The sequence below is a fragment of the Camelus bactrianus genome, chromosome 9 (assembly GCF_048773025.1).
Source record: "Camelus bactrianus isolate YW-2024 breed Bactrian camel chromosome 9, ASM4877302v1, whole genome shotgun sequence".
Classification (NCBI taxonomy): Eukaryota; Metazoa; Chordata; class Mammalia; order Artiodactyla; family Camelidae; genus Camelus; species Camelus bactrianus.
The window spans coordinates 44,410,652-44,434,829 of NC_133547.1; the positions used below are offsets into that span (position 1 = coordinate 44,410,652).

At 32.8% G+C, this 24,178-nt stretch overlaps 2 protein-coding genes across 11 annotated transcripts in view; both read left to right on the forward strand.

Annotated features, from left to right (window-relative positions):
* Positions 1 to 2,141: 2,141 nt before the first annotated feature.
* Positions 2,142 to 17,552, forward strand: LOC105079976 (bile acid receptor-like). 2 transcript variants are annotated; one of them, XM_074370244.1, is made up of 11 exons: positions 2,145 to 2,387; positions 8,779 to 8,890; positions 10,481 to 10,843; positions 12,477 to 12,617; positions 13,287 to 13,387; positions 13,510 to 13,614; positions 13,745 to 13,844; positions 14,514 to 14,636; positions 15,046 to 15,171; positions 15,328 to 15,441; positions 17,305 to 17,552. In XM_074370244.1, exons 2-11 carry the CDS (start codon positions 8,827 to 8,829, stop codon positions 17,550 to 17,552), a joined length of 1,485 nt encoding a protein of 494 aa, XP_074226345.1. In that variant the 5' UTR covers positions 2,145 to 2,387; positions 8,779 to 8,826. The 2 variants fall into 2 exon arrangements, with proteins under 2 accessions (XP_074226346.1, XP_074226345.1); XM_074370245.1 differs by lacking the exon at positions 15,046 to 15,171 and having other exon boundaries at positions 2,142 to 2,387.
* A 1,924-nt stretch (positions 17,553 to 19,476) lies between these two features.
* Positions 19,477 to 24,178, forward strand: part of SYCP1 (synaptonemal complex protein 1) — a 105,285-nt gene continuing 100,583 nt past the window's right edge. For 6 of the 9 annotated variants that reach the window (XM_074370238.1, XM_074370239.1, XM_045506069.2 and 3 more), the window contains exons 1-6: positions 19,939 to 20,217; positions 21,212 to 21,296; positions 21,477 to 21,520; positions 21,696 to 21,752; positions 22,885 to 23,049; positions 23,786 to 23,853. In XM_074370238.1, coding sequence (XP_074226339.1) covers positions 20,110 to 20,217; positions 21,212 to 21,296; positions 21,477 to 21,520; positions 21,696 to 21,752; positions 22,885 to 23,049; positions 23,786 to 23,853 — 527 coding nt within the window. In that variant the 5' untranslated portion in view covers positions 19,939 to 20,109. Of the gene's footprint in view, positions 19,612 to 19,938; positions 20,218 to 21,211; positions 21,297 to 21,476; positions 21,521 to 21,695; positions 21,753 to 22,884; positions 23,050 to 23,785; positions 23,854 to 24,178 lie in introns of those variants that run through there. The other 3 variants (XM_074370237.1, XM_074370236.1, XM_074370240.1) reach the window with 3 other exon arrangements.

Consider the following 24,178-nt stretch of genomic DNA (forward strand, 5'->3'; position numbering starts at 1 on the left):
AAAAAATATACTTCAGATTGTGTCTTCTCTGTTTAAAATCATTTAATGATTTCTTATTACACCCAGAAGGAAATTCAGACTTCTAAGTCTCTTACAATCTGGTTTTATTTTCTCTTCAGTCTCCTCTTGTTCTAGTCCTGTCTTCTGTCACCATTCACCATACTGGCCTTCTTTTGGTGTTAAACAAGCCAACATACATCAGTAAACAAGCCAACATACATAAGTGTTTTGTTCCTACTAAAACACTCATCCCTCAGCTTTTTCTGTGGCTGGCTGTTCCTCATCCTTTAGGTCTTGTCTTAGATGTCACTTTCTTAAAGAGCCTTCCTTAATGATGTCCTAACTTTACAGCAAACAAATGGGTTAGATTTGTAACTCAGGTTATTTGTAACTGATAAGGTAATGTTAGTATTTTAAAAGGCGTGTATCTATCCATACAGACTAGCTATGTATTGAGTGACAGTATAAAAGAATACATTTCAAGAAATTTTCTCATTTATGCTTATTAAGAAATATCAGTGAACTGTGTGATTATAAATAGAACACTCAGGTGACCGTAGCCTGTGTAAAATTAAAAAAAATATATTCTCCTTTTCTTATTTTAAAATATCAACATATATTTGCATGTCTTTAAGTACCTTAGAATGAGTACTATGCTAATGTCAGTAAGTCTGGAATATTATTATAAACCAGGGAAGTACATGTAAAATTTTGTAGCTGTCAAGTTCTGGATGAGTTAGTTTTTGTGAAACTAAACAAAGAAGATGATTAACAAATGAATTGTAGTATCTCAGGTATAATTAGGGTGGGACTGAAGGTATGAGTGGTCAAGATAATATGAATAAGTGAAAAGTTTGAATCAAATGAGTATGTGAAAATATATTATTTGAATACAGAAACCACTAATTTTGCTTATAATCAGAGGTTAAAATTGGGACTTATCTAACCAATAAAATTTATGAATTATTCCTGATATTTGTATACTGATAGTGAAAGGGTAGTGTTCTCTTAAGGAACAAATGCTCCTGATAAATATTTAGAAGTTAAGCATTGCTTTAAAAAATATCAAGTAGTATATGTTTGTTTTGCTGTTTTTCAATGTAAGGCTGCTAGTAGAATATCACTTCTTTGAGACATAATTTGAAGCCTATTTTTGAAATATTTTAGGATCAACACAAATGAATTACAACGCTGTGATTATTATTTGGTTCACTAATTAAAATTCACAGATACAAGGCCTATTATTTTAAAAAGTAAATAAAACTCCACATGACATGACTTGCAGATTTTACCATGAATTCTGCCCTGTGGTAGATGAAGACCCTTGAAGAATTCATCAGTATTATAGTTTGAAGTCAGAAACTGGAGGTGGACAAGATCAGATGCCAGGAAAGGTAAAGGTGTATACTGAAGCTGTGCCATATTTATGCAAAAGTGGAACTGGGTAGGACTGAGACAAGAGCATAGAGTCAGATTGAAAAAAGTGAGTCATCAGCTCAGAGGAGGTGTGACCAGGAAGATGGAGTTTAGTGGTGGAACATGTTTGTAAACTTGCGTCTACTTGCGTTTGTAGAAATGCCTTAAAGGGATGAGACTATGAGCCTGGTATCCAACAAACTTTATTTATGTAAGTGACATGAAAAAATCATACTGAAATTATTTATAAATCCTGTTCAGCTGCTTGGATTTTCATTGAGTTTCATCTCTGCTACTAAGTAGTTGTGAGAACTTGGACAAGAAGTAGTATTTATTTGTATTGCAGTTTTTCTTTGCCAAAACCATGAGACAGTTGGATTAGATGACTTGTATACATCTAACATTGTAGCAATCTATGAATTATTATTCACGCTGTTATTTGGTTTAACAAGTTCACTTTTTTGTAGGTAATGAAAAAATAAACTTCAAGTTTGTTATAGCACCTGTGTTAGTGGAGTGTGAATTTAATGAAGGTTTTTTTCCTTCCTGTATCTATTACTCAGTAGTTTGCAGAGACCAATGTTTTGTATTCAAAATGGGACAATGGCAAATGCAATCAAGAAAACAAAATATTTGTTAAGTAAACAATAAGGGACTCTGGGAGAATGTGACCTGAAAGTCCCAAAGGCTTCTATCACTGATGATCTGGTTATTATTTGATTTATGTTAGCCTGTAACTGCCCTTGTTTTGACCCGAGAGGATTGTGTGGAAAGTTTGTCTCTGAGATAAGCTGAAGCATTTCTCTGCAGATTGTCTGGAGCCTAAGTGTATGCAGCGTGCCCCGCTTTCCACTCCTTGATAAATAGGGAAAAGGTCCAGTTTCCTCCAGCTGGAAAGTTAAAGTCATTGCTAAATCTACCTCTACTCATACTGTGAGGAAAAGGACAATCTCTAGTAATATCACTGAACTGTGAGTATTTTGTTTTCTCTAAAATAAGAAAAATGTGTTTATGCTGTCTAAATTAAATATGTTAATTTTGTCTACAATTTACTTGAAACTATTATTAAATTGTATGATATTAATAAATTAAAGGGTATTTCTTGAGATATTTAGTTTCCACTAACATTAACTTAATTTTTTCAAGGTAAATAAGCTAATTGTTGTTACTACAGTAGTCAAACTGTAAAAAGCATTTTCCTTTTGAAAATAAGAAATTTAATTAAGTAAAGTAGATTATGCAATAATTTGGTTCTTTCTTAAAGAATGATAAAGTAACTTGGGACTGTAGTTGGACTTGACATTTGATATAATACTGTAAATCACTTCACAATAATCTTTACTGTTATATTTTAAAAATGAAACTTATTTTTAAATCAAGATCTTATTGGTAAAATATATTTTATTTTTTTGAGCAATAGTTACATGTAAATTCAAACCAACTTCAAATATATTCTGATAAAGGTGTATTCAGGGAATTATAATTCTATTGAAAATTCTATGATGCAATAATTGCAAAAATTGTTCCAAATTATGGAAATAGACACAAAATATATTTATATGCCTCTGAAGTATATAAAATATTAATTTCATAGTCATGAATTTTCTAAATACTTAGTTTATTTTCTTTCTATCTTAAACTGTGAAAGCTACTTGACATGATATTAAATACTTTTTTCATTTAAATCTGTATGTGGATTATATGATTCCATTTATATGAAATGTCTACAATATGCACATCCATAGGAACAGAAAGTTGCTTAGTGGTTGTCAGGAATTGGCGAGAGGAAGGAATGAGGTGTGATTCTTACAGGTATGGAATTTCATTTTGGGGTGATGAAAATGCTCTGGAATTATATAGTGGTAATAGCTGCACACTCTGAATATTCTAAAACCCACTGAACTGTATAGTGAATTTAAAAGAAGGAATATTATGTTCTGTAAATTACATCTCAATAAAACTGTATAATAAAACTATGAGAAGACTTCACAGTGTAAAATCCTCCCTGTACTCTAAAGTTAAAGGATAGATTCTTATGAAGGAATCAAGAAGCCTTAATTTGCGTTATTATTCAAATATATTCTTTTCATTTTTCCTGGTTCCAGTAAGTTCAAAGAGTTTTGGCTCAAAGAAACACTACCATAAAAAATCCTTTTAATAATTATGCATCATAAAGCACTATCACTCATTTTTTAGTAGAGGCTACTATGAAAACTAAAATGTTTTCCTTGTGAAGCAATCTACTTTTCAATTATGTCCATTTTAAGCAGTGAATTATTCATGATTCAAATGACATATATTGCAAGAGTAAAAATGTAAAAACTGTGAAATTCTTTAACATACAGATGTAGTTTTCAGAAATCAACATTTTTCCTGTTAAGGTTGTAGATATATGAAGATTTACTAAGGGCAATTTATGGTTAAAGCAGAGGATATGCAAATTCATTTATGCAACTAGGCAGCTTTTCAGTAACATGGCTTTCATGATCTGTGAAAAGCACGTTTTTTTATAAAGTCATATTTGTTAAAGAAAAATATAGACTTTGCCCATGCCAAATTGATCCTCTTGATAAAATCTCCTCTCTGAACTGAGTTTTTTTCTCTTTAAGTAAATATTTACTGGGAAAGATAACCAAATGAATCATTCCAAACCCACTGTAACTTTTCTCTTTATTTTAATAGGATAGGAAGTTTTTGATTACATATCTCTCTCTATGTCATTAATAATTACTTAAGTGTTTTAAACTAATTTTATAAACACACTCTGAAAGATTTGTTTTACCATGAATACATATTATAATACTTCTATTAAACATTTAAAAGTGTGAAGAAAAATTTAATTAGTGAAAATTTTGTGTAGAAAATAATGTAACTATTACTATAGCATATAAAATAGGTAAATATTTCATAATTTAAAAGGCACATTTTACTCAGTGGCTTATTTATGTATATGTCCCATATATACCCTGGTATATAAGCATACCTCATTTCATGGCACTTTGTTGCACTTTGTAGATACTGAAATTTTTACAAATTGTGGCAACCCTGCATCGGGCAAGTCTGTTGGCACTATTTTTCCAACAGCATTTGCTCACTTTGTGTCTCTGTGTCACATTTTGGTAATTCTCATATTTCAAACTTTTTTATTATTATTATATTTGTTATTGTGATCTGTGATCATTGATCTTGTTTGTTTTTTGGGGGGGGATAATTGGGTTTTTATTTATTTATTTATCTTTAATGGAGGTACTGGAGATTGAACCCAGTATGCACAAGGCATGCTGGGCATGCACTCTACCACTAAACTATACCCTCTCCCTGATAATTGATCTTTGATGTTACTATTGTAATTGTTTTGCAGCACCAGGAACCCATGCCCCTATAAAACAGTGAATTTGATCAATAAATGTATGTGTTCTGACTGACCCACTAAATGGCTGTTGCCCATCTCTCCTCTCCTTGGGCCTCCCTATTTCCTGGAACATAATTATATTGAAATTAGGCCAATGAATAACCCAACAATGCTTATAAGTGTTCAAGTGAGAGGAAGAATCTCATGTCTCTCACTTTAAGTCAGAAACTATATGTGATTAAGCTTAATGAGGAAGACATGTCAAAAGCTGAGTCAGGTCAAAAGCCAGGCCTCTGTGCCAAACAGTTTGCCAGGCTGTGAATGCAAAGGAAAAGTTCTTGAAGGAAATTAAAAGTGCTTCTCCGGTGAACACACGAATGATAAGAAAGTAGAACAGCCTTATTACTCATAGGGAGGAAGTTTTAATGGTCTGTACAGAACAGCAAACCAGCTACAACATTCCCTTAAGCCAAAACCTAATCCAGAGCAAGGCCCTAACTCCCTTCAATTCTATGAAGGCTAAGATTGATGAGGAAACTGCAGAAGAAAAGTGTGAAGCTCACAGAGGTGGGTTCACGAGGTTTCAGGAAACAAGCCATCTTCATAATGTAAAAGTGCAAGGTGAAGCGGCAGGTGCTGATGAAGGAGCTACAGCAAGTTACACAGACGATCCAGCTAAGAGCATTAATGAAGGCAGCTCCACTAAACAACAGATTTTCAACGTAGATGAAACAACCTTACATTCGAAGAAAATACCATCTAGGACTTTCACAGCTAGAGAGAATGCCTGGCTTCAAAGCTTCAAGGGAAGCCTGACTCTTGTTAGGAGCTAATGCAGCTGGTGACTTGAGTTGAAGCCAATGCTCCTTTACCATTCTGGATACCATTCTGAAAATCCTAGGGTCCTTAATAATTATGCTAAATCTACTCTGCTGTGTTCTATAAATGGAAAAACAAAGCCTGGATGACAGCACATCTGTTTATAACATGGTTTACTGAATATTTTAAGTTCATTGTTGAAACTTACTGCTCAGGAAAAAAAAATTCTTTTCAAAATTTACTGCTCATTGACAATGCATCTGGTCACCCAAGAGCTCTAATGGAGATAGACAAGATTAATTTCGTCTTTATGCTGCTAACACAACATCCATTCTGAAACTTACGGCTTTTGACTTTTAAGTCTTATTATTTAAGAAATGTATTTTATAAGGCTATAGCTGCCACAGATAGTGATTCTTTTGATGGGTCTGGGCAAAGCAAATTGAAAATCTTCTGGGAAGAATTCACCATTCTAGATGCCGTTAAGAACATTCATGATTCACGGGAAGAGGTCAAAATATCAACATTTACAGGAGTTTGGAAGAAGTTGATTCCAACCCTCATGGATGACTTTGAGGGGTTCAAGACTTCAGTGGAGGAAGTAAGTGCAGTTGTGGTGGACACAGCAAGAGAACTAGAATTTGAAGTCAAACATGAAGATGTGACTGAATTGCTACAATCTCATGATAAAACTTGAACAGATGAGGAGTGGCATTTTATAGATGAGCAAAGAAAGTGGCTTCATGAGATGGAATCTACCCCTGGTGAAGATGCTGTGAAGGTTGTTGAAATAATAACAGAGGACTTAGAATATTACATAAACTAAGTTTGTAAAGCACTGGCAGGGTTTGAGAGGATTGATTTCCAATTTTGAAAGAAATTCTACTGTGGGTGAAATGCTCTCAAATAGCAGTGCTACAGAGAACTCGTTCATGACAGGAAGAGTTAAATTGATACAGCAAACTTCATAATTACCTTATTTTAAGAAATTGTTCCAGCCATGCCAACCTTCAGCAACCACCACTCTGATCATCAGCAGCTAACAACACTGAGGCAAGACCCTCCACCAGCAAGAAGATTATGACTCTCTAAAGCCTCAGATGATGGTTAGCATTTTTTTTAGCAATAAAGTATTTTTTAATAAGGTGTGCATTTTTTTAGGCATAATGCTATTGCACACTTAAGAGACTACAGTATAGTTTAACCATAACTTTTATATGCACTGGGAAATAAAAAAAATCATGTGACTTGCTTTATTGTGATATTTGCTTTATTTTGATGATTTGGAACCAAAACATGCAAGATCTCTGAGGTACACCTGTAGTTCACAGACTGAAAAAAATTTTCTGCTTTAGACAATATTTGGGGGCATTTATTTTTCAGTATTGGAAAGATTTGGTTTGAGAACATTGTTATTTATGATATGAACCCTGACAGCAGCATTGTTTTAAGATACTTCTGTGTTTATTTGCCAGGATATTACCAGTTTTGTTTTAATGCGTTACCTCTGGTTTATTCTGTATTATTTCTTAAATGAAATCTCTCTCAGCAAAAGTCTATGACAAAGCAGTACCAAATACTTTAAAAATTTCAGTGGTTTTCAGATGTTTAATATTAAATGAAGCCTAATGATAAAAGCAGCGATTTTAAAAGAAGGTGGAGTAACAACTTCAAGTTTGCACATGCATTTGGAATTTTCTGAAATCTATTTGAGACTCAAAAGAGAAGTGTGGAAAGGTCTTAACACTGTTGCTAAAAAGTATCACACAGGTTAAACTGATAGCATTCAGAATTCTTTTTGTATGGAGGGCCAATTATCCTATTGTGATGTAGGGAAAACAGAAGTGGGTACTGGCTGGGCCTATTGATTTTAGTTCTTACTTTTCAAGGAAAAAGTCATATTGAAATTGCACTTATTTGGGGGCACCACCTTTGCTTCATCTGTTCCATCCAATGCTTCTTTTGCGTGACTGCTGCTGTGCTGTCAGAGAGTGGAAGATTCAAGTGCTTTTAAAGGAGCTTGGAGTCTATTAAATAATAAAGGAGAAATTTTGGCAATATTACTATTTGCATCACCTTCAGGGATATAGAAACCTTAGCCATGAACCCATCACACGCGAAATAAATCTAAGTAAAAGATTTTTCAATATAATCTCAGAAGCTATCTCAGAAGTTTGTCATGCATATCTTTTGGCATGATTTAAAACCCATTTTCTTCTTTTTTGGTTCTTTTAAATGGTGAAAACAGTTTTTATGTTCTAATAGAGAGAATAAAGCTATAAAATATGAAGGATTCTAGAGTGACCATTATTTTCTTTTAATAACTTCCAATTTCTTTAACTTTGATTTCCTGTTTAAGTCTATTCAAAGGTTCATTATTTTTGGAGTTCCTTCCTGGGAAGTAGCAAAAATAGCTTTTCCCATAAGGTATAGTCTTAGATTTTGAATAAGTTTTCCTCATAACAGCTTATCATTTTGGGGCTTTATTTTTAAAAACAAAACACTTTTCAGTAATCAAACAACTGTTTTCATTAGTCAAGTAGAACCATGTTTTAATGTTTAGCATATCACAGTGCTATAAAAAATTAATATTTACAAAGAACTTAAAAGATTTAAAAAAGTGCTACGAAAGCCATTCTTTTCCTACCCTTTAATTTTCTTTATGAAAAAGTACTTTTTCTTCCTAATTCATCTAAATTTAGAACACTGAGATCTTGAAACTATTAGAATAATAATTGTAGACTCTGTTTAAGTCAAGAACTGTGCTGGATTTTAAATATGTAATTAAACTCTCCCAACAACTTTGCTAGATGTGTTTTATTGTTTCTCTTCTACAAATGAGGAAACTGAGGTTCAGGGAGGTGTAATAAATGACCCATAAATAAGTGGTGAAAACAATATATGAAGTCTAACTCCAAAGCTTGGTACCCTTTCAAGAGCTACAATGATTATTACAAAGATTTAGATTATTTATAAAGAGCTGATCAATAAGAAATTGTTACAATTAAATAATTTGGTATGTAGAGATACGAAAAATCAGTATTCTTCCAGTTAAAGTGTAAATATAAATGTCTCATGTACAAAGTCTACTAAATTCTTTATTTTTCAAAAACAGTACTGTAATTTTACAAAATCATATGGATTTGATAATCACACTTTCCAATAGTCTACAAAATTTTTGTTCCCTTCAGGTTCTATTTTAGCATTCACTAATGAAGACGTGAAAATTGGACAAAAGAATGGCCAGTACTTATGTCACTGCATCTGATGGGTATTGTCTTGTTGAACCAGTGCAGTACTATGGTATGTCACAAAAAATGACAGTAAAATAGTTAATAAAACTTTTTTTGGTGGGAATTATGGTTAATCACAGTTTTCTGTTTTTGTTTTTTGTTTTTTGTTTTTTTAAGAAATTAACAAATTAACCAGTGACTTTATTCCTGACTGGAGAATATAATTAATTTCAAAAATCAGAAATACTGAGATTTTGTAAGCCAGAATCAAATGTAAAGAAGAAAAATTGTATTCAATTTTTAAAAGTAGAATTAACATGCAAATTAGAAGTTATTTTTAGGGATTAGCTGAAGCTAGTTCACATGCAATTTGGAAAATGTAGTTCAGAGTAGCTATTCAATGTACTTGAAATTTTAATCTTAATATAAGACTTTTATCAAAGGGAAAGAAATAGAAAACAGAATTTAGGAGACAATAGGGATTTTCTCCAAAAAGACTAAGATTGTAATTACAATATGAATTTCGTTTTAAATGCAGTTTTCGTTTACAGCTTGAACTCTGATTTCCATACCAATGGAACATTAGCCAGTATTCTGCAGTCTTGATACTCAGCCAAGAAGGGCCCCCTTCTATAAAAAAAGTTACATTATTTTTCCCAATAACATTTTTCTTGTATCAGGCTATTATGTTATTTATTCAACATTTTGCGTTGGATTGGCTGCTATAAAATTTTAAATGATTTATGTGAATTAATAGGAATTATACTGTTTACCAGTCTTGGAATTTTGGGAATAAAAATAAATCAGAACGCCTTGTGATTCAGCACCAGGAAAATTACAAAATTACTAGATATAGACATAGAGACATTAAGTATTCCTGGGTCTTTTTGGACCCAGTTTTCTGGATTTAGATTCAGTAACTCTCCTGAAAACAGAAAGTAAGTTGGTGTTTGGGAGCTTCTGATAATAATAATAAAGATATCCATTAAGTATCATTTTGTATTATATACTTTTGCATGTCATACTTATTTCATCCTTACAGTCACCCTGTGAGGTAAGTGAATTTATCTCCAGATATTGCTAGTTAGAATTGATAGACAACAAAACAAAACAAAAAGAAACTAGTAATTTAAATAAGGTCTACAAATGGTTAAAGTATATTAAATGAGGAGTTCAAACAAAAAATTTTTTTGCTGGAAATAACCAGATAACTGGTATTGTATTTTAGTTTGATTTTTTTTTTTTTTTTTTTTGGGCAAGGGTGAGGGTTGGATAAATTATTAATTCATTTCTTTATGGATCTGACTGCACTGAAAACAACTGTATCCATGACAAGGAAAATGCAGATGATAGGGAAAAGCTTTCATTCCAAACTCTGGGAAATACTCATTTCTACTTAAGGAGATAGACTGGGTTGGTATATAAGCCATGAGCAACCCTTTCTCCCAGCTCCTGAGCAACCTCTGCATAATTCTGGGATGGCCGCACTTATCATGCATTGCAATTCAGTTTACTGTCTGCCTCTCAAGCTGAAGAGCAAGTCCCTGGGATATAGTGGACATGTTAAACTAATTGTGTTTCTTGAATATAAAACTCTTTGAAATTTGAAAATGATTATGAATTTTGACTATCACCTTTTTTTTTTATGTTAAAATACTAGATATATTGCCAGAACAAATCAATTATCAGCTACATGACACTGATTTTCAAGAACCTCCTTATGGCCAGTGTTCTACTGTCCAGTTTCCTCCAGCTCTACAGTCTCAATCTTTACAAAGTCATTTCAACACTTATCGCTTGGATCCACAGTTCAATGGTGGAGAGTATGGACTTGTTTCCTGTGAATTAAATAAATCCACTTATGTGGTTGCCCATGATGCTGAAGATGGTTACCTTGGAATAAAAAGGTCCAGAATATCTCATTCTTCTATTCGAATTAAGGGACAGGAAGAACTCTGTGTAGTTTGTGGTGATAAAGCGTCAGGATATCATTATAATGCCCTTACTTGTGAAGGTTGCAAAGGTAAGGATAAAGTTAAAACAAAACTTAATCTTAGTGTTCACTGAAGAGTGATGAAATTTTAAGCATGTAAGAATATTCTTACTTTTTAAAATGTGAAAAATAAAACCAAGGAGAGTCCTTGATGTTTTTAAAGGTGATCAGTCTGTGGGATCAAAGACATGAACATGGAATGTAATAAAGTTTTGACTCGGTTTTCTTTTCAATTTCAAAGACTTTTACATTTAAATATAAATTTCAAAACATTTATGTAGCAAAAAGTTTCCATGTTCCTAGATGAATCTGATGTTGGAATGGAATATGTCTGTTAAAACGATGTCAGTGTTAACAATTACATCTTCTCATGTGGCTGATATTTTATGGATTAGGAAGAAATTTGAATTAAATGACTTCTAAGATGCTATCTTTTTGGAATGCTCTTTTGAAAACAATTGAAGAAATCTTCAAGTGAAGACCATCATTGACAATGGCATTTTCAAAGAGCGAAATAATCCTTGATGATGTTTTGAGGTTTTGAAATACTTCTTATTTTAATTCACAAATGCAGTATTGGGGGCAGAACCTGGAAATGATTAGACCAATACAGCACTAGGTAAACATGTCTGTTAGAAGTTCAGGGTGAAGTTTTATTGTCAGAATCTCACAACTCATTCCTGTCAAAGAATAGCCAGCTGAAGATCAAGGGGACTAAAGGTAAAAGCTTTACGAATGGAATAGCTGGGCCAGTATTTGCTTAGTCATAAAAATGCAGGGCCTTGCTGTTCAAACTAAGCTGAAAAATGAGGCATAGTTCTGGAAACATAAACTTGAGCTTTCTACTCCTTTTTTTGAGTCAGAGTAATGAAACTCTCGCTCTCAAGTGTGTCTATGGATAAAGAGTATTGCAAGGTTCTAAGAGGGTTCTAGTTCACTAATCAACTTCTCTGCTTGGAATGGAATAAGATGAAGATAGCAGCGATTATCGCACAGGAATGGGAAATGACAGAGGTAATGGGAAGAGGCTGCTATGCGTGGATTTAGGAAAATGTAGACACTCCACCTCCTCTCCCTAACACACATACACACACACACACTCATGGCCCATTCAACATCTTGGACCAAATAAATTAGCAATATTTTCTCATCTGGGGAAATGCTAAAAAGGGAGAAGGACAAAGGAGTTAAGTTTGGATGAATATCTCTTCCTTTACGAGTTGAGGTGGAAATGTGAGAAGAGAAACAGAAAGGCTTTCCTTATAGTTTTATTTTACATTAGTACATATTCTTTCTGGGGAACCTTGAGAGATGTGTCACAGAATCTTGATATTCTGTAAAACATAGTTTTAAAAATCTTCTGGATGATATATTATAACCATAGTAAAATAGAGTTATTTTAATGTGTTGGGGTTATTTAGTTTAATCTTCAGATAAATTATGGACAGGAACAACCTTGGAATAAAATATATCAAACAGGAGAGGATTAAAACAATTATCCAGATAAATGTATATTAAACCAAACTTTCTTATTGGGGGAAAAATATTTTACTGAAATAACTTTAACTAACTTTATTACTTTACTATGGAGCTATATATTAATAAAAATAAGTAACTAAAAATACCTACTTAGTAAAGTTTTAAAAAATCTTTTTGTTATTAGGGTTTTTCCGACGTAGCATCACCAAAAATGCAGTATATAATTGCAAGAATGGTGGTCACTGTGAAATGGACATGTACATGCGTAGAAAATGTCAAGAGTGTAGACTAAAAAAGTGTAAGGCAGTAGGAATGTTGGAAGAATGTAAGTGTTATTGTTTTTTTTGTTTGTTTTTTTGAGAGGGATTTTAGTTTTTCTTACCTTGCTGGGAACTTAATACATTCTTCAAGTTATTTTGAATATATTTGAACGTAACATATTTGTCTGAATTTAAGCTATTTCTCTAGCAACTGCTAAGTTAGGATAGCCAGTTACCAATCTAGGTAATTATTTCAGTAAACTCTGTTTTATACTATATTGCTCTAACTTTGGTAATAATCATATTTTCTTCTTAATTGGAAATCATTGTATTTTCATGTTATTCAACCTAAAGTTATATAATTCACCTAGAAAAAGCAGAATTATAAATTAGGAGTTTCCCTTCAATGTACCAATCAACATTCTGTTGCTTCCAAGATATAATTAATGTGGAAATTTCACTAATATAAAAAGGTCTAAATTTATAATTTGGAGATGCAAAATTAATATTAATTTATGTCCAGGACGACTATGTAATTTTAAGTAGACAGGTAGTTGTGTTAGGAAAAGGAGAGAGTAATGTAGTCAATTTAATTGCTGTTGTACATGCTCACCAAAAAAGAAAGGTTCTTTGTGAAAAGACAAGTTTATGATATTTGTGTACAAGACAATTTTCATCAAATCCCGTAATTTGCTTTACCTAAAACATTTTGTATGAATTTTCTAATGTTACAGGTTTGCTTACAGAAATCCAATGCAAATCAAAGAGGCTTCGAAAGAACTTTAAACAGAAGAATAACAGTTTTTGCTCTAACATCAAAGTGAAAGAGGAAGGGGTAAACAACAAACTTGTGTCATCCACCACTAGATCTGGAAAAGTGAAATTTCCTGTTTTGTTAATGATGCTGTCTTATTTAATAAGTATACACTATAGTTTTGCCCCTTTATTTTCCTACAGATTCAGGAGAGCGTGGAACTAACACAAGAGGAAAATCAGCTCATTAATAACATTGTGGCTGCTCATCAAAAATACAAAGTTCCTTTAGAAGAAACACAAAGCTTTGTATGTGTTCATTACTGGCAAGAAGTAATTTGTAATTACGTTAGAAAATAACAGCATAAATATAAGTTTAAAATTTAAACAGCTATTGGAAAGAAAAAAATTGTTAATCTTATTTCTTTCTGGTGGTTAGCTGCAGGAATATGCAAATCCTGAACTGAGCTTTTTGCAACTCTCCAAGACAGTTATCCTACAAATAAAAATGTTCATGGATTTTACCAAGGGACTTCCAGGTAATCACCTTACCTCTGGAAAAAAAAATTAATTTAATACTTAATTTTTTTAAAGTTCCTTGTTTTAAAGGAAGGAGATGTTTTAAGGAAACAAAACCTATTTTTCCACCAAAACTGCTTCTAAATTCAAAACCATGTTTTACTTTATTTGCTTTAATCAATCAGGTAGGTGAAAATAGAAATATTTAAAAATATACAGGTGACTTCGAAGACTTAGAGTTAAGACAAACTATGATTGGTTGTATGTTTTATCTTATTTTTATCTTTGGAAATACATTATTTTTGGTTTTTAGATAAAACATGAAACAGATAAAATTCCCTGTACAATACAAAAAAAATCAACCCACTGTTGGCCAAAACTTAGCTATCTATTTACATATACAGATAACTCTCTGTAAAAATAAATTCTTCAAGGTTAAACCAACTATGTTTAATTTGTTCTTACCACAGGAAAGTATTAATATCCAGTTCTGATGAAAGTACCCCAAAATATTACTGTGTGGAATCAAGAATTTTATTCAGATTTGAAGTTACATATCATGATTATTCTAAGGGAACAGTTAGGATTCATATCATAATTAAATAAATAATATAAAAATGTTAAATCTTATACCTGAAAATTATCTTTTCATTATCTATTTCAAACAATTATGTGATCTTTTCTTAAAGGGTTTGAAAATTTGACCAGTGAGGATCAGACTGCATTACGGAAGGGATCAAAAACTGAAGTGATGTTCCTTCATGCGGCCCAAATTTACAGTCAGAAAGAATGTCTTTCACCAGCTTCTGAAAGTAAAAAAGGCCAATTAATTGAATTTTAATGTTAATAGTCACTATCAAATTTAGAAACAAATTATGTAACTGAGATATTTTTTCTTATTATGTTTTTATTTTACTACTCAGTATAGGAATAAGTACTTCATAATAGCTGTTTATTGTTTTCCAGTTCATTGGTCTAGCTTTTGCTTTTCTTTTAAAGAAAGCCATTCTTTTTATATAGCAAAGTGGCAGGCACATTTTTGGAGAGTCTTCTATATAATTTTTATATAAAATAAGAACTTTTAATCTAGATCCACACTTCAGTAATAAAAATTATAAAGCTACCATTTGTTGGGAACTTCTCCTGTCTAACAGAGATTAGAGAGATTGAATTTACTATCTGTATTTAAAAAATCAGACTTTATATTTTTCCCTTAACTAGGTACTATGAAAATATCAAATCACTCAGCTCGTTCACTGAATTGTCACAAACAGAGTGGTGATAGAAGTGTTATTTATTCTATGGAAACATTTTGCAGTGAAGACTGTCCTTCTACTATGCTGACTGGTAATATTACATATAATACAAAATATTTTATTGGATGGAAAAAAATTGGTCAAATATGTTTCATTTTCTTTTACTGCTTTGAGAAAATAGGATAATAGTAATATGTTTGATTTTGCACTATGTTCTGATGAAAATACATTTCATATTTCTTTTTAGGGATTGTTGAAGAATTTATTACCACACTGTTTTACTTCTACAGAAGAATGAGTGAGCTTAATATTACTAATACTGAATATGCTCTGCTTGCAGCAACAGTTGTGTTTTTTTCAGGTAAAAAAACATTTAGCAGTAAAAATTTGGATTAAGTTTGGCGATGAAAGCATGAAATTTATAGTTATATTATTCATTGATTCCAAATGTGTGAATTTTCATAAAAACTGCCTTCAGCTTACAAACATGCTGTAATTCCTTGCATCTTAAAAAAAAAAAGCCTCTTGACCTCAAATCCCCTTTCAGCTGTTCTCCCATTTCTCTGTTCTATATTACAGGAAAAAAAAAGTTTTTTTAGAGTTGTCTATATTCCTGCCTCCATTTCTTTCCTCTCATTCACTCCTGAACCCAATACAGTAAGATTTTGTCCCCTCCCTTCCCCCTCCACCATAACTTGCCAAGAGCTTCAGTAATTTGAAATTGCTGATTCCAGTAGTCAGTTCTTAGTCTTCATCTCACTTGATCCATCAGCTACATTTGACAGAGCAGATCACACCCTCTTTCTTAGAACACTTACCTAGGCTTCAGTTGATCACTCCCTCCTTTTTGACTTGATTTTTTTTCCCACTTGATTTCCAGGACATTACACTATCTTGGTTTCTCTCCTTAGTAGCTGCTCTTTCTGTCTCCTTTGTTAATTCCTCATCTTCCACACTGATAAATATTAGAGTGTCCCAGGGCTCAGTTATCTTTTCTTCTGTACTCATTTCCTTTGAAATTTCATCCTATCTCATGGCTTTAAATGCCATCTATACGCCGACAACTCCCAAATTATATACCAACCTGGACTGCTCCCCTAAACTCCATTAAATGGGCTACTCAAGATTTCAGCTTCGATGTTTAGCAGGCATAAAGAATTTAACATATCTGAATGTGAACTCCTCATCTCCTCCCCCCCTCAATTCTCCTATATTCTTCTTTCATCTCTACTAAATTGTACCCCATCCCCCAAATTGCATAAGCCAAAATTCTTGAAGTCATCCTTCACTTCTTTCTTTCTTATACCCATATCAAATATGCAACAAATTTTGTTGGCTCCAGCCTCAAAATATATCCAGAATTCAACCACTTCTTACTGTCTCTGTCCCTGCCACCCTAATAATACTGCTATCCTAACTCACTTTCCTGTTTTTGCCCTTGCCTTCCTAGGATCTATTCTCTATACAGTAGACAGAGTGACTCTTTGACAAGATGAGCCAGATCATGTCATTCCTCTGCTCAGAACCCTTTAATGGCTTCCTGTTTTACACAGTTTAAAGCCAAAGTTCTTTCCATCATTGCCCACTACTATTTCTTTTGCTTCAACTCCACAGTCACATTGTTTTTGATGCATATGTTCCCTTAAAATTTCAAGCAGCCTCCTGCCATAGGTTCTACTATATATGACAAATCTTCTGCTTGGAAAACTCTTTCCTAGGTAGCTTTATGGCTCCATCCTTCACCATCTTGGATCTCTGCTAAATGTCATCTTAACTCTGATTACCTTTATAAATATAGCTATAGCCCCTCTATCCTAATTCTCATCCTCTCCTCTGTTTATTTTTCTCTATAAAATTTATCGTTGTCATATATTTTTATTTAAAAAATGTATATATGTCTTTTTCCTCCCTTATTTCTCCCAGACCCAAAATATGAGCTCAATGAGGGCAGAAAATTTAGTCTGTTATGTTCATTGTGTATCTCCAGCTCAATGACTGGATGAATGGGTGCTGTCTAATCATTAAGAAATTCTCTTTCATAGAGTATTATAAGGATTAAATAAGATTTTGCATAGAAGCAAGTTATCTAGCATAAAATCTGGCATATATCAAGGGTTCAGTAAATATTTGGTATTTTTATTATTTAAAATCTGTATTGTTTTAATTTATCTTCTACCATTTTCCAGTATTCATTAAGATATATATATATAATGATGTTTTTCAGATCGTCCATGCCTTAAAAATAAGCAACATGTGGAAAATTTACAAGAACCAGTTTTACAAATCTTGTACAAATATTCAAAAATTTATCATCCAGAAGACCTACAGCATTTTGCTCGTCTCATAGGGAGGCTCACTGAACTGAGAACACTGAATCACAACCACTCAGAAATACTTAGCATTTGGAAAACAAAGGACCCCAGATTGGCTAGTTTACTTTCTGAGAAATGGAATTTGTATTCACATTGCTGAACTTTTAGAATGTTTAGTTTGTCTTAAACTTCCTAAATCTAGATTGTTTATTCTATCATCATAGGAGGACTGATTTGAAAAATAGGACCAGAACTGCTGTATTACCCATATATTGCCATAAAGTGGACATCATCAAGGGCTCAATTAAATTTTATGGAATATAGGACCACTACTAGATGGATATCTAGGATTCTTTTCAAGATTTGTCCCAAAGAAGCAATTGTTATTGTTAGTGCATGGTTGCTTCAGAAGAGAGTAATACTAAATGGAGTTCTTACCTGAAGAAACTTCTTTTTTTTATTTAGTAGAAGATTGTGTGAAAATATATAGATTATGTGTAGACATGAAAGAGGCTATCTAGTGGTAACAATTATAATCAGAATAAAGGCAGTTGGTGAACCCCATTACTTAAGGACAGATCACTGGATAAGAACTAACATTTAAAACCTATTCCTATTATAGCATTTTATGAATTATTGAAGAGGAACAAATCTTTGTTAAACCCTCAACTTATAAAAGATCTTAATTAAACATATCAATTACTATCCCCAGGGGTTATCTTGTGCATTTATTCTTGGTATCATCTCTTGAAGGGAGTATTTTATCTTTTTTAGGGTATCTAGACTTAGTTTCCTTAAAATGTAAAATGAAAGAGTTAACGCTGGATCATCCTTTCCAGCTCAAAAATTTTGTAATTTTGGCAGAAACTATTATGTCTGATAGGTTAAACTGATACAAAACAAAATGAGTTATTTAAAAATATTACCAAAGTCCTTTGGAAAAGCATCAGCTAAAATACATGAAGAAAGTTAGAAAATAAAATCAATATATCAAGAACAGAACTCACTATCTTATTGCTCAAACCTAAGTACTTAGCACCACAGTATTTATTCTATTCTAGTAATGCAAGTTTGAAACCCAGTAATCTTAGATTTCTCTCTTTTGCTGCTCACTTTAAAAAGCCATCAAATCCTATTAATTTTATTTTCTAAATAGCTTTTATATTTGACACCCTTGCTTCATCTTCACGGCTGCTGTCTAGCTAAGGTTCTCATGCATTATTCAGGCTATTTAAACTGTCTCCCTAACTCCTGTCTCATAAACCTAAACTGTTTCTCATTCTACAAATTTTCTTCTGAACTTGATCATGCCTCCCTTTCAACTCAAAATTCGTCAAGATCCCCATCTATAAAGACTAAAATCCAAAAGCTTTTGCAAGGCTTCGTATCTGTTCTGTCTCCAGCCGCATCTCTTGCCATTTTCCCACTGTGTCCTCACACGCATACACCACGCTTCTTGGACTCACTCACTTTTTAAGACATTAAATTAAAAAATTTAAAATTGAAGTATAGTTGATTGTTAATATTGTGTTAGTTCTGGACTCACACACTCTAGTACTTCTCTCTCTCACAACTCTAGTGTCTTTGCCTACCGTCCCTCAGCCGGGAATATCCCTTCCTCCATTCACTATCCAGTCAGCGCTCTGTTGACCCTTCTGTTCTCTGAGGAAGCAGTAACAGACGGGCACCACATCCGTGCAGCCCTCTCCTGACTCCCAAGTCACTGTAAATGCTGCTTTCCCTGTGTCCCAACGAGTCTTAAAAATTACGATCGTTAAATTATTACAGGTGTCTATAATAGTTTGCTCTTCTGTTTTCTTCCTAAGACTGTGAGCTCTTGGAGGACAGAAATAGATTTTTCACTCTCAACTCCAACAGCACCTGATAGTTCTCCTTTCATCCTCTAACAATAGTACAGGTTTAAAGAATGTGAACTCTTCAGTAGAAACAGAATGCGGACGAGAATTGTTACGAACGTAAAGGCAAATCTCGCGAGACGTAGGGCTTGGGCGCCCAGCCAACCAAGGCGGATGACCGTTATTTAGCCGTTAAACCGCCACCGGCGCCGCCCCTCCCTCTCGGCCGCAGAGGTGGTGCGATTTCCCGCCTTTTCTGAGGTTCGGAGGCAGAAGCCCGCAGTTCTTTCCGCTGTCCTAAGAGACGGCAGGTGGCAATTCGCGTGGGCACCGAGTCTGCGGTTTCCCGCTAGGTTTTTAAAGGTAAGGGCAGGTGTGTCGAGTTCCTTCCCTGAGGACGGAACCAGAGCGGGGCGAGGTTTTGATACCGCTGCTCCCTCACAACGGCAGCCCGGCATCTTCTCGGTAGTCCTGTGAGAACCTAAGATAGTTCTTCCCGGCGAGGAGGTGCAGTTTGACGGGGCTGGAGGAGGTAGAGGGCTTTCTTTTCAGGCTGTTGCAGTGGAGATGCCTAGTTCGAGTTTCTCGATTATATCCGTCGCCAGCGTGGCCTTTGGGGGTCGGGGTGGGGGTGGGGGTGGGGATGGTGGGACAAATTGGGGATGTCTCTACTTTGATCACCTCGGCAGTAAGCGCGCTGTAGGCTAACGTGGTGGCGAAGGTTTCGTCCATTTCTTTATATCCCCATTTATTATACAAACGTCACCTTTTAAGATAAAGAATCAGTAGGATTAACGAAACAACGTAAAACGCTTTCTCCTCCCTCTGGAGCAATAGATAATTACGACTGGAAGAGAGAAAATGGACAAGCAAAAGCCCTTTACATTGTTTGTGCCACCAAGATTAAGTAGCAGTCAAGTATCTGCAGTGAAACCTCAGACCTTGGGAGGAGATTCTAATTTCTTCAAGGTAAATTTGCATATGAGTCTTGATTTGCCTATTCTTAACTTTAGGTAAATGAGGCAAAGTAAACTTTCTTCCTGGTTATATTTTATATATACAATATTTTTTTTTCATTAAATACAGTCTGATTTCCCAGGAATTTTGTATAGCGTTGCTGTGAATGATTAATGAGCGTACGTAGTGTGTTTAAGCATCATTCGTTTAAAGATACAATCACTGCTGTTTTAGAACTCTGCATACATACTGGGACCTGATTATTTTAATCCTCCCTCTTTCTTTAAATGATTTGAAGCAACTTATAAGCATATAAAATGAAATAGTAAAATACAAATTAGAAGAATATTAGGATCAAGGAAAATTAAGAAAATTTGGACAAATATGTTGACATACTGGTAAAAATTAGTGTGACTGAGCTTAAAATTTGAGCTTCCTGGATAAAAAGGGAAATTCATTTAAATAGTAGATTTTTATTGGAAGGGAGGAATTATACCAAGTTTCTCAGGTGAAATAGGCCCTTTTCTAGTAATTTATTTAAATTTCTCATTTGAAACTTTATGTTGGAGACGGGATGAAGCAATGAATATTTTAATTTTATATGCTGTAAAAAAATTCTTATGTCTCTGTAGCAAAGAGTATAACGTTAAAATGCTATTCAGTGAAGATAATCCTCAGTTCTAGCAAGGGAAAGATCACAATGAAATTGAAGAAAACTAAAATTCTATGCTACTGATTAAAATTACTAATATTATTCCTGAGTATATACAAGGCATGTATCATCTAATTTTTATTTAGTTTTATCTTACAAGTGAAAATTAGAAATTTTTGCTTTATTTACATAACAAAAGCATTTGATATTTTTAACACAATATATACATTAAAGGATTTATAATTATAGTCCCTTCTTTAAGCAGATGTATATTATAAATGTAATCACATATTACACTGGTAGTTATTAGAGTGGTATGGGATAGTATGCTTAAGAACTTCTTTGTGTTTCTAGGGTTTCAACAAATGTGTTGAAGATGATTTTGGTTTTCCATTTGCAATGACTAATCTCTCCAAAACTGGGGAAAACATTGATTCAGGTAGGAGACTAGAAAAGTTTGTATCACCATACATAGAAGCATTTTTAAAATATACATTGCTAGATATTGAAAATATAACAGGTATTATATTGATAGCCTTAACATTAAAGCAAGATATAATACTTAATATGAAAAATAAGATGTTGGCAAATTTAATACCAGTTGTCTTTTATCTTGCAGATCCTGCTTTACAAAAAGTTAACTTTTTGCCCATGCTTGAACAGGTCAGTTAAGTATAGTGTACATAGATGGAATCTGTTTAGATATTGCATTGCTTGCTTGAAAAAGAAAAAGAAGTCTTTAGTTGTTGAATTACTAGTCTTCAGTATTTAATTGCTACTATTTGGAAACTCTTACCAGAAATATTTTCTTATAGGAAAAATTTATTCATTTTTTTAGGTTGATAATTCTGACAGTTGTCACTACCAGGAAGGACTCAAAGACTCTGATTTTGAGGTCAGAAGATTTCCCACACATACTAAGTTTCATGTAATTAGAGTATCATTTATTATTATTTGTATCTATCTTTCTTTTAAAGTTTCAAAAGTATTAATATTTGGTTAATGTTTTAAATTATATTCTTTAAAACCTTTTTTTCCCTTTGTTTTTATTTTGAAGTTGCTGAAATACTAGGCCTCTGTATTTTCCTGGGTTATAAAGCATTCATTCTTAAGGGGCAATTTAATTTTAAATCATAAAAATCAAGGTAACAAAAGGGGAGATGAATACAATATGTGAAAAGGCTGAGAGTTAAGCCAGTATTTTATGGACAATTCTTGAATTAATAAGTATGATTGTCCGATTTACTGTCTAAGGAACTTGTAGGATATGTTGTACTTTTGATTTTAGTTATAAAAATCATTCTTATGGCACATAGGTATCTTTAAAGTAAAGAGACATTCTATGGCCTGATAAAGTGCTTTATTACTGTTTGTTGCTGGGATTATGGTATCACAAATTTAGAAATTTGGAACTTATATATATTTTAATAACAAAGAGCTATCAGCAAGCAGACAATAGCGTGATTAAAAAAACCCAAAAACCTTTGGCGTTTACCTTATAATGTGCAAATGGATAATGCAGGATAATATCCAAATAAAATCCAAATAAAACCTCAGGCTGAATGAAAGTTAGACCTTGTGTTCACTAGTATTTTTCATGTTATTGTATTTTAAACTTCATATCCTTTGGTTAATCCTTAAGCTATTTGTATAACCCAAATGTTTCAAGACCATTGCTAAAATTTATAGATTTCATATAGAGTGATTTATTTAGCTTTTAACCAGCTGGTTTCTCTCATTGACTTAAATATTTCTGACTTCTGGCTTAAGTACATTTGGAAGTTATTTGATATTATTCAGCAAGGAATAGCTTAGTCAAATGACCAGTAATCTTAATGAAGTAGCTAATATTGCCTTAGTAGTTAAAAAAGTTAATGTAGCTTTCAGTATGCTATTAGGGCATAAACTGAAGAGAAATTTGGTCTCAACTGTTAAGACACTCATGTATATTTTCAATAGGCAGCTGTAGTTTGGTTATACTAAAATTTTGAATAGTTAACAATCTTTGAAAAACTATTTTATAATAGAATTCAGAGCCAATGAGCAGACTGTATTCAAAATTGTATAAGGAAGCTGAAAAGATCAAGAAGTGGAAAGTGAGTGTAGAATCTGAGCTGAAGCAGAAAGAAAGTAAGTTGCAGGAAAACAGAAAGATAATTGAAGCACAGCGGAAAGCCATTCAAGAACTACAGGTATAATCAGATTTGAAATTGAAAATATAGTATAATAAATCTTATAATACTATTTAAACTAGAATATTATTTCAGGATGAGTTGGGTTTATCTTGTTTCTGTGATGTGGATTTTAAGAATAGTGCTTTTTTGAAGTTTCATTGATATTAGTTGCATTTCAACTTTAGGATGAGCACAGATGACAAGCTACACAAAACTTAATGCAAATGATTAGGGAAATAATAAATTACTTTTGATAAAGATTGATTTAATGATTCTAATTATAGAATTTTTAGTTTTTATTATTTTCCTATTACTGATGATGTTTTATTTGATATTAATGTCTTTTTATTATATTAGAACATGACATTTGTAGATAAAACTTTAAATTTGAAACTCTTTAGCTTCAATTTTATGGCATAGTGAAAGGAAAACTTTGAGAAAATGCAACATTGGGCTAGGACAAAGATAAAACATCATTTCAAATGTTTAGAAATGTTTAGGGAAGATACTATTACATTAAAATATTGTTGGATATTTTTCAGAGATAATTCAGCAAACCTAATTTTAGATTGATGAAAGTATGTTCTTATAGGACTTTCATAAGTGTGACAAAAAAGTTCTTTTTTGTATTCAAAGAAAATAACTCTTACAGACCATTGTAGCATGTTAACAAAGAAATGCTGCTTAATGATTATACTCATGTTTATTTTGCTAATCAAAATGTTACGAACTTTTCTTCTGTCTTGTACATTAGTTTGAAAATGAAAAAGTAAGTTTGAAATTAGAAGAAGGAATTCAAGAAAATAAAGATTTAATAAAAGAGTAAGTAATAATTTAATGAATTTATTCTTTATGAATTTTTTATTCCAAACTTATTAAGATAATTTCCAAAAATTTAATGAGCACTTTCTCTTGTAATATTAACTTATATATAGAATTCTGTTTTGGTGTTGTGGAAAAAAGGAAGTCATAACTATTTGACATTCTTGCATTTGGCAAACTATGGTCACTGACTAATAACTTATCACTTTTTAAAATGTCAGGCAGGGGAAGCCATTACTTGGTGTTAAAAAAGGTACCTGATAATCCCATATCTACAACTATGTATATTGTCTGCTTTTCTCTTTGACTATTGTTTTAGGTGCAG

What these genes read in the sequence shown, in the direction of transcription:
- LOC105079976 (XM_074370244.1), top strand. Translation starts at nt 8,827, where the DNA reads ATGGCCAGTACTTATGTCACTGCATCTGATGGGTATTGTCTTGTTGAA. An exon ending in TCAAAGTGAAAGAGGAAGGG is followed by an intron (nt 13,388 to 13,509) that starts GTAAACAACAAA and finishes ATTTTCCTACAG; the next exon opens with ATTCAGGAGAGCGTGGAACT. An exon ending in TCTTTCACCAGCTTCTGAAA is followed by an intron (nt 14,637 to 15,045) that starts GTAAAAAAGGCC and finishes TCCCTTAACTAG; the next exon opens with GTACTATGAAAATATCAAAT.